Here is a 16,408-nt window from a genome sequence, read left to right on the forward strand (position 1 = left end):
TATCCTAAAAGAATTTATTCTTAAAAGATCTATTTCTACTTTACTTTTCCCCTAAACATCCTTAACAAATGAAGGACCATGTACAAATTGTGGCTCCACTGTCGTGAAGATATTAATATTAAAGGAAAAGTATTATCATATGCATCTTCTAGCTCCTTCAAATAGAAAATATAATAAATATGACTACACAAAAAGAGGTAAACAGGACCAAAGAATTGTGTTCTGCCAAACATGACGGATTGGATAGAATTTCTTTGGTAATGAAGTAAAAATTGTTCACTAGATTTCAATATATATACAGAGCCAATTAGAAAAGAGAAAATTGGAGAAACATAAAAATAAAAGATCATTAGCAAGCATTGCTAGCATAATCCCCGCCCTGAATTCTAAAATAGTATAATTTCATACCATAATATCCATCCAGGCGTGGAATAATTATGGAATATATAGCATGTCCCTGAATATAAGGATGTACCAAGACAGAAAATGTCCCGAATTCCAACTTTTAACAATAAAATTTTTGCTAAGAATGTCGGTTTTTCCACTGAAGTGATGACACTTTGGCCAGTTATGCTGTTCCTTCATTTGCAGTGCCTTTGAGCAATTAAATTATTGATAATAATGTTGGTTTTCCACTAAAGTGGTGACAGCTTGCCCAGTTCTGCAATTACTTCATTTGCAGTGCTCTCAACCTTCTTGTGCAGTGGATGTTTGGGTCCACCACTAGCTTTTCTCCAGTCATTGCACTGGTTTATAATCTCATCTTTCTTGTGTAGAAAGTGCATTGTAATTAAATCTTTAAAGCTAGCATCTGGTTCCTGAAGAGCACCAAGAATAGCAACTTTCAAAGTGTTATACCTGTGGCTTCTGTTTTCTTCTTCAGCAGCATCGCAAGCAGCATAATTACCATAATCATCTTTATCTTCATCATCATCATCTTCTGTCCACATCTCATTTCCTGGTTCATTGTAGAATGGATCTGCTACAAATATCAAGCTCTGAATTGAAACGAGAACTTGCAAAATAGTGGACCTCCATGGTTGCCAGCCGGGCCCATCCCATGTTCCGAGCAAACTTAAGCAGACCTTTCCACTGTTATATAGGTTTGGATTAAAACGCACCATTCCACAGCCCGTTGTGAGAAAATGTACTTGAGGTGGCACTTGAGGATAGTCTGTCACCACCCAAAAACACAGTTGACATCAATCTTAACTCTTTCCATTGCTTTCTTTAATAGATTAGCTATTCCCAGCATTCTACTTCTAAGTTTTCTTTCAGAAACCTTCTAATTGTTTCAGGAAGTTAGATTACGTTGCAACTTCATAGACCTGTGAAGTAGTGATATTTGTATTGCAGTTACATTCAAATAGTATCATGCTTGGTAATGTTAAAAAATTTGGTGTATTTTTCTGGAAATGGTAGTTCAAAGATTTCTTGTACAATCAGTTTATCTCATATAGAGCAATTGGCATTCCTTGACAAAGACCATTTGTTTTTTCAAAGGTTCTAATTGTTGAAGTTAGCAGCCATCTGGCTCTAATCTAGCCCTGGTCTGAATAGAAGGTGGAATATAAAAAAATTTCAGCCCACGGTAAATGCATCTAATAGTTTCTTAAAACAACTACATATGGTCAAGGTAAAATTAAAAACATCCTTTTCAGCTCATAGTAAGTGTACCTAAATAGTTTTTGGGAAAAAAGGCATATCGGTGAAGGTAGAACCAGTTCTCTTCAGCCAAAATTAAGTGTATACAATAGATTTTATTTTTAAAACTACATATATTGAAAGTAGAAAATTGGCTCTTTTCAGAATAAAGTAAGCACATATCTAATGGTTTTTCTTTAAAACTATGTTTAGTCCGGAAATTGTAAAGACTGATTTTATCGTGTTCATACCTGGTGGAAGATAAATATCAAATATAAATACTCCATTTTGGTATGGGGTTCCTTTAGGACCCACTATCAAAGCTTTCAACAAGTCCATTCTCACAGGATCCACACGTACATGTATACTAGATTCCCACTCCAGCGGAAGACTTGTGGTCAAGGAGGCTGTCTCTTTAAGAATATACAGCATCCTTTTCTTATTGTGCACACCTGTGTTGTCAATGCTAAGTGGATTTGCTCCTGACTCATCAAAATACTTGCCATAGGTGTGACCTTGAGAACCTGCTCCAATCAAAGGATACTCACTAAATTGCAGCATCCTTAAACATTCTTTATACAACAAGACATTTTTATGATGGTCTGAATTGACTTTATCTTCCATGTTTATGGAGCCTCCCTCTTTTGAAACAGGCGTAGTCTGATCTGAAAATGTTTCCTCATCTTCTTCCATCCTTGAACATATACCCCCTGAACCAGAAAGATCACATTCAGTGATGGCTGCTTGCTTCTCAGCTGCAACTGATAATTTCTCATAGCACTCCAAAAGACACTTAGCCACATGGAAATCGGCTTCCTTGTCTATTTCATCATTTCTATCTGTGAATCGATTGACAATGATCTTTGCTTGCTCATATATGTTTTTCATTTTCATAATGATAGAAGAATCATTGACTACGTTAAAACACGCATTGGAACCTTTTTTAACAGACTGGACGCAGGATCCCATCAGCAACATCAGAAGTTCTGGGTATTGCGCCAAGGTTATCAACAGGTCTGCCAGCTGAAGGTACAATTCACTTCTACCACAGATATCCATCATGGAATCATTGGTCACTAAGTATTCTAGAAATCGGCCAACTACATTTTCCTGACCAAGTAGAACATGAGCCGAAAAACCTAAATTGGGTTGAAGTTGGTTTGCAGCTGTTTTCTGAAGAACATCTGTTAGAGATTTCAGCACACATTCTGCCTGGCAGTCAAGTTCCTTTTCTGCCTTTCTTACAGTCTCCTCTGTTGAATTATCTTCATGTCTGTTACCACCGAATCCAGTACCTGGCCCCCAGACAGTCTTAATATTTTCCATGGAGCCATATTGATCTGATAAAGGAAAAGGAGTCCCACTAGAATCAGTATTAAAAGTTATTGTACTAGGTTGATTCTCAGAATTTATTGTTCCTGTGGTATTCTTACCACAAGACGTACCACCCACAGGATTAGATTTCATGGTTCCTGTAGTATACTCATTGAAAATCACTTCAAGATCTGTCACTAGATTATTGATTCTGTAATTTGTTGCTTCTCTGCAAACATGACCACCTGTGCATCCACTTTGCTTTCTCTGAGTTTCAAAGGCAAACCCACATGCAACACACATAGAAAAGTCACAATTTGTGCATACCCATGAATCTTGACATTGAATACTCTCACCACATGCAGTACTCTGGGATTGATTCGCCTCAATGCTGTTGATATCCATTTCTGTAAAACGTTTTCCAAAAAAGCCAATTAAACAAGATTAATCTAAGAATTCAGCTTCCTATAAAAACGTACCAAATCTATACAAGGAAATGACCTATTGATTAACAACAACAAACTATGTATGTGATATCAATCCTAGATGAAAAAGAAAATTAGCAAGGCACTAAATATACATATGCAGAATACTCATTTTCATTGAATTGAAGTGCCATACCTTTTCCTTCAATGGAGGGCATGCTTGAACTCTTTTTTGACATACTGTCTTTACACTTGATACAACAAAACCTATTGTCACTAGATGGCACACAGTAAAGATCTCTACAAGCAGTTCTTATCCAACTCTCATAGTTCTTCATGGTATCCATATCAAGTAAATCCATTATATCTGCTTTACTGAGCTCCATTCCACACCTATCACACAAAAAGTCGTTTATAAAATATGTTTTTCTCAATACCATATAAAATAGAACTCCATCTCAATATTTATCTGCTTCCAGATAAAGAATTCTAACCTACTTTACTACTGTTCAGATTGCCTAAACTCCAACAACTTTGTTAGAATCAATTAAGTATAAATGCCACAGTAACTCCCATAAAAACCTTACAATTGCTCTACTTTACCTCTGTTCTGGGCATAGCAACTGTATCTTTATCAAATCATATGAGGGCTCCAGTGTTGTCATTGACTTCTCTACTAGAGATGTCACATGAGTTCTTAAGCAGACTTTACAAGTGACATGCTTGCAACTGGTGACAAAACCACCACCATGATTCTGATGTCTACACTTACTTAATGAACCTGACACACCAAGACAAAATTTCAATTCTCTTCTGGAAACAAAACAGTAGCCAACTTCAAAGAAGGAAAAAAAGGATCAGAACACAGTAAATCCTACTCGTAAAACTAGCACATATATATATGCAACAGATCAAGTTTGATACATGCAGCACTTGAGGTGCAGCATATGTAATGCAAATCCAAAGTTTGATATGATACTACAATATTTGTTTTTCTATGCCTGCAACTACGAGCTCTGATGACCTACACAAGAATGTCTTCTTTTTGGTAATTGACATTAGGTTACTTCAGCGGCATCAAGTTTCAAAGATGGCTTCCACTAGGATTTCATGAACTAAGAATATTTAATGTCTTCTATACAATCTACTGTTTGGTTTAGGCATGTCCCTTTTAAAAGCTGATAAATTTTGCCCTGTGGCACATGCTTGCAGTTGCCAACTGTTTCAGGATACCTTCCCTTATATGGTCCAGAATTGTAAATGACTCCTTTTGCATACAACAAGCAAATCTCAATCTAAAACATTAAGGATAAATTAATTGCAATACTACAACAATAGAAGTTTGCTTTTCTCCACTTGTACATTGTAACTCCTCTGTAAGGACTAGGTGTTGTACACCTTGCAAATACATCAATCATTGTAAGATTTAATTATGTAATGTGTTGTAAAATTGGCCTCTTGTTGAATGGGGGATGTCACCCTTCGGAGGAATCTCTTGATGATACAAGATGCCGCCTAACATTTGTATTACGATCAGCATAGGAGAGCATTGAGATGAAGGTTATACAGTGGACTAGGTAGAGCATATTGGACTGTCATTTCCAGAAAATGTGTAAGAGCATCTTGGAAAATGATTTATATCTTCCAAATGAAATACCTGGTTTGATTGGTTGACTATTCAAACAATGGGAGTTGCACTTGCTTGCATGAAAGATGGTGCTTGGGTTTTAATGGTTCTCTTGACCATGTATTGGACACTTCAACACCCCCTTTGGAAGCCCATAGTTTTTAATAGAAACCACAATTGGTTTCTTAAAAATGTTCATATCCTATTTCCACAATCCATAGTTGCATAGCTAATGATGTCATTTCTGGATTAGACTGTGTAAGAATTTTTGGATAATATTTTGGATCACACTTCATGATCCATCACTTGGATAGAAGAAAGATAAGAGACATAAGATGATGGATGGATAATGGAGCATGATCCAAAACATTGTACAAAAATTTCTTACACAGTCTAATCCAGGATGAAAATCATTAACTAGGTTCATATCCTATAAATGTATACCTTGGTATGGAGGTTTAGCATTGGATCGGATGGTATTGCAAGTTTATGGTATCAAATTGGCCATCAACATGTTGTCTAACTGTCGACACCAGTACATCATTTGTGAGGTCTTCTAATTGTATTTAAAGACTTGTTCAAAGTTGAAATCATGTGATCTACATTTGATTGTGAGTTTAGGTTTCCTAGGGTAAATGTTATCATTCTTTCTCTTGTTGCTTCTTTCATTTTTGTTTTGTTGCCTGGTTTAAGCTTTACTTCTGATATTCCTAGGGAATATGTAATTATTATTTTTTTCTTGTTATTTCTTCCATTTCTGTTTTGTTGTTTGATTCAAGCTTTACTTCTGATTTATATCAGACGTCAGATCAGAATTTAAAACATTAGAATATTGTAATGTTTCTTTAATGGTCATCTTAGTTAAAGAACCGATAGGCTAGTTATATGGGAACATCTTGATAGAAAAGCATGATGTCTCACCCAGAGCTAGGAAAAAGCAGCAGATAATTCAATTTTCTGTTCACCCGTAAATGCCTGCCCAAAAGGTAACTTAATTAATTGAGGTTATTAAAATATAAGAAACCCCAACACCCAACTATTGAACGTGTCCTCCCACTCGCCGCTGTAGAAGGGGAAGGAGAAATTGTTATCAAAAAAACCTTAATGAAGTATTGTTGGATATTAATAAATCAATCTAGACGGACTGTAATTAATGCAATAATAAATATTAATGGGTGAATGAAAATGATCTGTCTGTTGATGTAATTTTTTTTTTAATTTTAATAATATTTGATTTGATTTTCTCTTGATTTGGCTTTCACTTTTAAATGAATTTTGAATCGTATCTAATAGGTAAATTTTTTATATCTTTTAATAATTTCTATTCTCATCTTAGTTTGTCTTTTTGTTGGTTTTTACAAAACTTATACATCCATATCATATATATATATATATAACATTTTATTTAATAAAAACTTGTGGTATATATTTTACAATGAAAAATATAATTTTCAATCTTACATCAAAAACTAAATCTATTTTTTACAGACTTTAGTTTATAACAAATATATAAGCTTGTCGATCAAAAACAAATATATAAGCTTGAATGAAGTATTAAACTTTTCAATTGTTGTACTCTATTTTCCTATTTAAGTCTATATGTTTTGCTTGTGTTTTAGTATTTACCACATGCCATATGTTTACCATTTTACATTAAGTTTTATATTTTAATTTTACTCATCAAAAATTTTATGTTATTTTTTCTTAAAATTATTATCAATTATAAATAGCTAATTTTGTAAAAATTACAATATCAGATATGTTATTTGTTTCTTTAAGATAATTATCATTTATAAAAAGCAATTTAGTAAAAAACAATATCTTTTATGTACAACATATAGTTTAAAACTTGATGTTTTACATCTTATATTGAAAAATCAGTATAATTAATTTTAATTATGGTCAAGAAAGCAGTCGAGAAAAAACAATGTAGGACACTCTCTCGTCCCTCAAACAACAAAAGAAGGGTAAGAAGAAGAAGAATAAAAAAATGGAGAAGGCAAGCAAGAAAGAGAAGAAGACGGAGAAAGAGGAGGAAAAGGGGAAGAAGAATAAGAAAAAGGGGCAACATAAGGAGAAGTAGAAGGAGAAGAAGGACGGTTATTTGGTGTGCATCATGGTTTTAGTTTTTTAACAATTTTATTTTGTAGGTATTGGCTCTCAAAAAGTTAATGTTTGGGAGGAATCTATCACAAAACTATCATGGTTATTGGACACCCTATAGGTTACTGGGGCTTTTCCCGTAATGTTCAATATATTTTGCCATTGGTTAAAACATTGCACCTCTTTTAAGTGCAACTGCTAGTCTTTAGTTTATTAGGTAGTTTCTATTTTCATCTTTAGTTTATTAGGTGTTTCTATTAGCAATGTCTTCTTTGAAAATCTAAGAATCTTTATAAGGAGCTTTCATCTCCTTTGTTTAATACAACAACAACTACATCCATTTATCATAACATTGTATCCAAGTGGATTGATGGAATTTCATAAAATATGGCAGATTTTTTAAGAAAATTTTGAGTCTCCTTTGATTTGGGTTTGTTTTCCAGAAATTTGATTTTGATTTTTTGAAATAAACATCGTCAGAAGTATTTTATGAAAGCTCTGTTGTTCATCTTCGAAGATATTTACTGAAAATCACGAGATTAGTTGAGAGTTTAAATCAAATGATATCTTGGTTTGAGCAAAAGGCTCTCTAATTTATCATTTTCAAAGGTTGCACATACTTGCATGTGAATTTTGTGAATCGCATGTTCTTGCATATGTCATTTTACAATGCCAAGTCTCATGTTTTGTTGCAAGAAGGTTTATGTGATAGCTTTTATAAGCTTTTTCCCTTTAAAAATTATCTAGTGGGTCTATAATTTTTCCTCCAAATTTATCTGGTGAATTTATATTTTTTTTCCTCAAAAACGGGGAAAAAAATATCTATTGGGTTTATAGTTTTTCCTCAAAAATTATTTAGTGGGTTTATCATTTTTTCCTCAAAAATTATCTATTCGGTTTTACTATTTTTCCTAAAAAGCGAAGCTTTGTTTTCTTTGATCTGTGTCTCAAATCCATTGCCTTATTTTGATCAATTTTTCACCTCAAAAATCATGCCTAGTGTTTCTAATTTTTACCTAAAAGATCATGGCTTTTGTAGTCTATTTTGGGCATCATGCTCATCTACAAAGTTTGGAGGGTTTGTCGATTTTTCCTCAAGATTGTGCGAATTGTTCTCAATGTTCATCTCTATCTCTAGGGAAGATCTATTTCGTGATGGTTTCCGATTAGATGTTTTGCTAATTCTGGGAGGGTTAGCAACAAAGTCAGTGGCATGCTCGTCTCTTTTTGCAAAGCTTTCTACACAGATTTTGACTTCTTTATCATTAACATTTTGCAGATCCAGGGAGGGTCTTAGTAGCAGCGGAATGTTTTGAAGAATTTGTGACCAAAAGACAATAGTTAAATGATGACCATTAAGGGAGGGTATTGGAATATTATAATGTTTCTTTAATGGTCATCTTAGTTCATCTTTAGTTTATTAGGTAGTTTATACTTTCGTCTTTACTACATGATTGTTTCTTTTAGAAACATCGTCTTTGTAAATCTTTATACGGAGCTTTCATCTCCTCTATTTAATACAACAACATTGATTTAACACAATATGAAATTGTTTATTTCTCCTAACTGAAGTTATTAAGCTGTGCATTTAATATTTGGCATAACAGCTTATGTTAGATTAATTTTTTAATGGGTACACCTTTAAATGAATTTATTGGCTGCAGCGTTGCTACTTTTTGTTTGAAAACAAGATTTAATGGCAAGTTCTTCAAGAGTAAAGATTGAGAAGTTCAATGGCCACAACTTTAAATTGTGGAAGCTGAAAATGCAGAACATCTTGATGGAAAGACATCAATGAATTGTGTTGATTGCTCAATTAGACATTCTCCCTTCTGCAATGGATTAGAATGAATGGGATAAGCTTGGTAGAAAAGAAAAGAAAAGTGACATTATATTTTACTCTCTACCACTGAATGATTTAAAGGAAGACACTGAACAAAAACTGTAGAATAAGATTGATTATAGCAAACTATGTGTTTAATGGAACAAGTTATTTCTTGAAAGGAAACTATATTCACTAAATATGAACTATGGAAACTCTATTGTTGATTTAACATGATAATGAGTCCACTAGCTTCAATAGATGTTGAAATGGAAAAAGAGGGCCAAAATAATAAAGACGGGGCTCACCTACCTCCGAGCCAGCTCCCTCCGGGTGGGAATTAGGGGGGGGTTAATCAATTGTGGATTTATGCAACTAATTCTAAAAATCTGATCACCAACTACCAAAATAGCAATACACAATAATAAGAAACCAAACACCATAACACAATGAGATTTTTGTTTTCTAGGAAAACCCTTGATCAGAGGGAAAAACCTTGGTGGGGATGGCACCCACAAGATATTGTACTAATATATGACTTCCCTGTTATACAATGCATTTAGTATAATTGTCCTTGTTAAAGGACTGATCCTTCTTAAATGACTTTAAACCCTTGTTAGAAGGTTTCAACCCTACTAGGAGCTGATGAGAACAAAAGGCACCTTGCTCGAGCACACTACTCAAAGAATGAAAGGTTAAACCACCTTTACTTCTGGATAACAAGTCCAATAAGCATGAATTGACTGATCTACAACTTAAATGCCAAAACAATTCCTTTGAAGTCCACTAGGAATGATAGATTCCACTCGTACCTTTTCTCAAAGCATCTGACAATCTTTCAGCTCTGCTTTGATTTTCCAGCATCAAGGCTCATGTACATAACCATTCCCTTACACTCCATATATTGCAAATGAGGAAATAACTTTCCTTTATACCCATTAGAAGTAAGCAATTAAGTTGGCCTATTAGGACTTCCCCAACACACAATTAAATACATAGGACCACATGAAGGAATACACACCTCCTTAAGCAATTATACAATCATTAAATAAAGTAATCAACATGCTACAATGCATAATTAACTCTTGCCAATAATGATCAACACACTACACTGTCTAGTCAGCTGCCAGTAAAACATATCGACCGTTTCATGCCAGCGACCATTTCAACATTAGACAAATGATCCAAAAATCCGAATATACACGCACCAATGAGTCTTCTATCATCTTCTATGCTTGCGAACATTAATTCCAGCTTGCCATCAAGTTACAACAAAAATGTTGCCACTACTTCTAGCATAATTCTCCGCTCACTGGTCTACTGCCAGCCTTCACTAAATCATCTGTAACTTATCCAAACTATCACATAAGTTATTGCAATCATAGACGTGATGTCTACACTCATCTTACAACACAAACTTATGTGCACATATTCAAAATTGTCAATCACTGTTTGTATTGTACTGATCAATAGCATGTAACATACAGAATCTGAGTCTGTCTGCAACCTCAGAAATATGTTGTCATCAATACAACATGTCTGCTACCTTAATCTCCCCAAGTGCCAACAATCTCCTCTACTCTCAACAACTATATTACTTTGCTCACTTTTCTCTTAATAATGAGATAACCTAATTACAAGAATAAAGTACTACATCTTACATCTAAGTTAACACTTGAGGATGCAGTGCAACTGTAAACTATACTCAATGGGGAATTGACAGGGAAATCCGAGGGTGATGCATCTAAAGATGCTCCTTTTGTGAGAAAGGGTGAAATCCAAGGCTATATCCAAATGATTGGGTAGTTTAAGTGTTGGAATTATAAAAAGGGTTGCATGAAGGAGTGCAAACTAAAAAAAAGGGAAAACATGACTTTAGTATTGAAAAGTTCTCTGATGATCATAAGGATGATATTGGTGATTCTTTTATGATTTCAAATGCATTGCTAGTGATGATTAATTGTGAACTGATCTAACTGCCTCTTTTTATATGACTTCACAGTCGAAGTGGTACACAAAGAACAAAGAATATGATCGAGGGGAAGGTGTATCTTGGTGACAACACTTCACACAAGATCATTGGTTGGGATTAAGTAAAAAAGTTTTCAATTATGGTACAGTGAAAACATTTTTTGACATGGTGTGTATTCTTGATACAGCTGAAAATTTTATTTCAATTTCTAAGATGATGATAATGGTGTGCATGTGGTTTCAGACAAGCACGGCTGTAAAGTGGTTAGTGAAGTTTTTGTTTTGGCAAAGAATATCAGATATGGCAGTTTGTTTGAGCTTGATGCTACTACTTTATGTAACTCTCAAATTGATTCTAATAATGTAATGGAACCAACTGATATGTTAATGTTGTGACACCTGAGATTAGGCCATATGGATGAGCAAGGCTTGAAAGCACTACAAGATAAAGATGTGCTTGACAATTTGTTTAGTTATTTTGTGAACACTGTGTGTTTGGTAAACAAAACAAGGTTAAATTTCCATCTCCAAGCACAAAAGCAAACAGATTTTAGAGTTGATTCATAGTTATGTGTTTGGAGTCTTGGACCAACAAATGTCCCATCTCTTCAAAAATCTTTTTATCATACCTTCACTAATCATTTATCAAGAAAAAGCTTGGATTTATTTTCTTAGGCGGTGAAGCACAAATCTAGAATTTTCAGAAAATTAAAAAATTTAAGATGCTTGTAGAAACTCAAAAGAAAAACAAATAACAGGTTTAAGATTGGAAAATAGACAAGAATATTGTTCTAAAGAACATGAAATTTTTTGCATAAGAGACAGAATTGTAAAAAGAAAACTTTACAATGTATATTTTACACCATAGCAAAATGGAATATTTAAGAGAATGAATGGAACAATAATAGAAAGAGCTACAAATATATTTAGTGGTGGAAATTTGGAACAAAAGTTTTAGGCCGAAGCAGTTAATTCTGCTCATTATTTGATAACTAGGTCTCCTATTTCAAATCATCTTCATAAGGCACCAAATAAAGTGCGTACACCAAAAGAAAAACTTATATTCTTAAACCGTTTAGTTGTGGACTTGTGAAGACTAAGTTCCTACAATAAAAAAATGGTCCAAGTTAAAATTTGAATTATAAACATATACTTTCATTGATAATAGTGAAAAAAATTAGCAATTATAAGATTTAGATTACTCTGACTTAGATAATTGTTTGATCCAGAAATATGATTTTTTGTTCAAATATTACATATTAGTTAGTAGGTGATTTAAACTTTAAATATAAATGATGGAATAACAAGTAACAATTAGGATTAAATAAGAGTTTTTAGGTGCCAGAGTACAATAGTTAGCAAAATGTTTTTCAGGTGCTTGAGAAACAAAATTGAAGACAACGGCTTGGTTATGTCATGTACTTAGTCTCTCTATGCATCAACCATTTCAATTTGGTATCAAGCCGTACTTCAATGAAAATAAAAGGGCACTGAAAACAAAGAATTTTCAAGAAAATGCAATTAAAAGTTTTCTGTTTTATTAACACGGCTTGTAATGTCCTCTCCTTGAAGTTAAACCAAATTTCTGTTTTGTTAACACGGCTTGTAATGTCCTCTCCTCGACGTTAAACCAAAACTAAACCTAACATCCACCATTTCCTATGGGTCTTGGGAATTATGCACAAAGGGAATAGGGCCTTGATCATTACAAACTTTAACACTAATTCCTCAAGTCTAAGTGCAGAGCAATCCGATGAGGAAACAAGGTGATTGGAATCAATTTAATAGCTGATGACAACAGCAACCATATTTCAAACATAAGCAAATGATGCTTAAAGGTTGTTGCAATGTGGGTAAATAACAAACAGAGATGTGTGATAACTTTGCCCTTGTAAAGTTAATTCCCCTGTTGACGCCCCCTCCACTGTTGAAATAGTGCCACTGGAGACAAGACTAGTGTGGGTGGCAAGGGTGGCGATTGTTGGGCTGTGTGGGGGCAGATTGTAAATATCAGAAATGACATCAAAAGTATGGAAACCAGGTTCCTGGAGCTGTCAAAGTTCACCCGCAAAGTGATGAATTCTTCAGCCACCACCCTTTGTTTATTGCAAGAGGAAAGGACTGGAGCGAAGGACTCAGAGGATGGCGACTTTAAAGAGCTCTTCAAGTTCCTCACAGAGGACTGGGCTTGGATGATACTGTCAAAGTCCAGTGTGCTGAAAAAGAAGGCTTAGTTCTTTAGTCTATGTCTCTTTTTGGTAGTTTTTCTGTTAATGGCTTTGACAGACTTGGTCGTTTTGGTTTTCTTTACGACCACTTTTATAAATCTCTTGAAGTTCTAATGATTTGGCCCTACATAGCAGATAAACAAGACTTTTTATAACTGATTCATTATGGTTAAGACTCTTATGGTGTGTGCTGATAGAAAACTTAATATATATATCGTGTACTTAGTTAATCTGGAGCTGTTAATTATGGAGTGCCTGCCTGTAACTAGCACCTGGTCTATGTTTTTAATAATTAGTAGCTGATGTTCCGTATAGTTTCTGTGTAATGCTGTCAGACTGCTGACAATGTCTAATCCGCTTATGATCGTCCTCTAAGTGTCATAATTAAGGGACAGCAACCTGGTTTTTTTGCTCTTTTAATATAAAAAAGCTTGGCTGTTCGTCTCTGCCCAATAAATTAGTGTTATAAAGGGGATGCTAGAATGGTACAACTTAATTAATAGATTGGTAAACAAAAAATGTTGGAAAAGTTAAAAGTAAATCAATAATGAGAATGAATGTTGATAAGTTTTGGATATGAGAATACAAATTGAACTAATAGCTTGAATATTTAGAGGTCTACTACTAGTTGCTACGTATTCTCTCTTCAATTTGGCGAGATAATATTTGGATTTATAGTGTTGAAAATTGTGTGCCCTTCAAATTTCACGCGTCTTGTGTATACTTTGGTCTCCATTCCTTTAGTGCTTTGGTAAGTTCATTTTAGCCCTCACATCAACCTTTTTCCTTCTCAACATGCTGAAGCATCCTTTCTTGTGATCACTTTTTCATTATGCCTTTGCATTCACCATATGTATTTGCCTTATGTTTTTCACGTCTCTGATTGTTCTATAGGTAAATTGTCTGAACCCCACTACCCAAAAACTAGAACCTTAAACTTACCTAGATAAGGTTGTCCAGACTCCACACTACTAAGACAATTAAATGGAAAGCTAATTATAATCCACCTGAACTTCAAAGAAACCGCTAGATGTACCATCAAAATCATTCTCACAAACTGTAAACTCTGCAAGCCGTGTAACTTAATGGTGTTGAGGATGAAATAAATTTTGTTCTGAACACTCAAACAGATACATGCAATCATAACCTAGTACGAAAAATCTTAAATCGAGATTTCCAAAGAATAGATGCAGGACAGCTGAACTTTGGGATTGGAAAACCAAGAAGACTCTTTTTGGTTTGCTGGTCATGCTGGTGATTCTTGATGGCTGCGAGGTTTCGGGAGGTAGCGTGTCAAACTCCAAAGGGAGACAACTAGAGAGAATTTAGAAACATCAAATCACAAGCAATCCCAAAGTTAAAACCTTTGTGCCTTATGAAATTCCTTTGGCGGAGGCTAGGACTTTTCCATTAGACGCTCCAGAGATAATTTGGTTACATAGTTACTTAAAGAAGGTTGAAACATGCATGACCACTCCTGGCCAAAAATTGTGAAAGGAGAGGTCCTTAAACGTAGAAAGAAAATTTGGATGAAGCAAAATAAAAATGGTTGGATAAATGGAACATTCAGCAGCATGAGTGTACTAACACAAATGTGGACATAAAAAAGTTTGTTTTAGGCAAGTTTCAAAGTGCCATGTGGACTAATAACAGTGGTAGAAAAAAGACTTACTACATTAAAGAATCCAACCCAACCGGGGAACATGGTAAGAAAGCGTAGCTTGGGGCTGCTATTAAAGAAAAGGCAAGGCTATTAGTGGCAAATTTGAGGACAGGATCACATCATCTCAGATGCAGGATGGGTAGATGGAAGAGGTCCAAGGAGGCTTGGGAGGAGAACTTGCACGTTTTGTAGGACAGGCACAATAGAAACGGAATGGCACTTTCTCTCAGAATGTGCAGTGTACGACAATATTCAGACATTATGATGCCATTTTGAAAGAGGACAACATGCATAGTTTATTTGAAGATGATAAGATCAACCAAACAGCTGGTTTTTAGGTTAAGATCCATAGCAGAAGATCGAAAATAGAAAGGAATACGCAAATTGTTTAGTGCTACGAACTTTCAATCCCTTAGACTGTTTGGTCTCGTGGACATCATTAAAATCTTTCATTTTTATTTTCAAAAAGATACAGTGTAATGATGATGTGGACACGTGTGAGAGAGTGGAGCAGGATGAAATACCCATACTGCAGTAACAGGTCCAGAAATTGAATGAGATGCTCTATCGGGGTAAACTCGAGCACAAACCATATTTGCAAATCTAGAGTACACTGTGAAAGGTGCATGACCCATATTTACAGCTCTTGTAATATGGTACAAGCAAAGCTCACATTAAAGCAGGCTTGTAACCTGAACCAAGGATACGCAAACAGAAAATAGAAAATTCATTTATAAATAGTATACCCATGGACAAAATCTTCTAAACTAGAAAATATGAATAGATTGTCCTTCCAGACTAGTTTAGACGAAGCGAATTCAAATCTGTCTATTTTCATCTATTCCCATCAACAGATTCAAAAATAAAGCTACTCGATAAAATCGCAAGTAAAGGAAGAAAAAGGCCAAAGGTCAGAGCTAATGAACTGTACATCTTTCAATTCAGCTATGAATTCCACATAGAGAATTTAAAGAGTGAGAAGTCATACCAACCTAGAGGGTATGAAGAAGAATGACACTTGCTACTGCTTGCCTCTGATTGATGACTGCTCTTTACTCCAATCATGTGAGCATCACCATATCCAACCCCGTTGGGCAAATTCAGAATCTGAGCCCTCTTATCATCACGAGGACTTAATTCCATCTTATTCGCCCCTTTATTCCTCCAATTCAACTCAAAAATAACACAATAATAGTGGGCTTGTATTGCAATGGCGGGCTATAAAGGCATTTTCACCGTTTTAGGCGACTGTCTGAGCCCAACCCCGTCTTTTCATCGTCTTGGTTTAATGCGGAGAAAACTTTGGCTCAAAGGGATCTCTAAAACTTGTTCGTCACACTGATCGGTCATGATAGCCGAAGCCCCTTTCCTGTCCGACCTATTTTATATAACCCAATTTGTTTTTATGCTAATATGTTTGTGCTAGCTTTAATGATAAAAAATTGAAGCTGTTTGTGTTTCGTTAAAGTGGTTTGTTTTAATTAAAGTAGTCGAAAAGAGGTAATAGCTGTGTAATTTTGAACTTGATATATTTATTATTTGTGTCTATTATAAGGGGATTCTCTTAATGATTTATTAATAAGTGAGGTACTTCCATATTAAATTTCTTCA

The 16,408-nt window shown here is 34.7% G+C and overlaps 1 protein-coding gene across 2 annotated transcripts; it reads right to left on the minus strand.

Annotated features, from left to right (window-relative positions):
• Positions 1 to 215: 215 nt before the first annotated feature.
• LOC149535105 (uncharacterized) lies at positions 216 to 16,196 on the minus strand. Of its 2 annotated transcripts, none has more exons than XM_089803782.1 (5): positions 15,790 to 16,196; positions 3,987 to 4,164; positions 3,580 to 3,776; positions 1,896 to 3,365; positions 216 to 1,174 (listed from the first exon to the last, which is right to left on the minus strand). In XM_089803782.1, exons 1-5 carry the CDS (start codon positions 15,938 to 15,940, stop codon positions 636 to 638), a joined length of 2,535 nt encoding a protein of 844 aa, XP_089659908.1. In that variant the 5' UTR covers positions 15,941 to 16,196; the 3' UTR covers positions 216 to 635. The 2 variants fall into 2 exon arrangements, with proteins under 2 accessions (XP_089659908.1, XP_089659909.1); XM_089803783.1 differs by having other exon boundaries at positions 15,786 to 16,174.
• Between the last annotated feature and the right edge of the window lie 212 nt (positions 16,197 to 16,408).

This window comes from Cupressus sempervirens, chromosome 10, assembly GCF_028749045.1.
Source record: "Cupressus sempervirens isolate cs-2001-9-10 chromosome 10, ASM2874904v1, whole genome shotgun sequence".
NCBI lineage: Eukaryota > Viridiplantae > Streptophyta > Pinopsida > Cupressales > Cupressaceae > Cupressus > Cupressus sempervirens.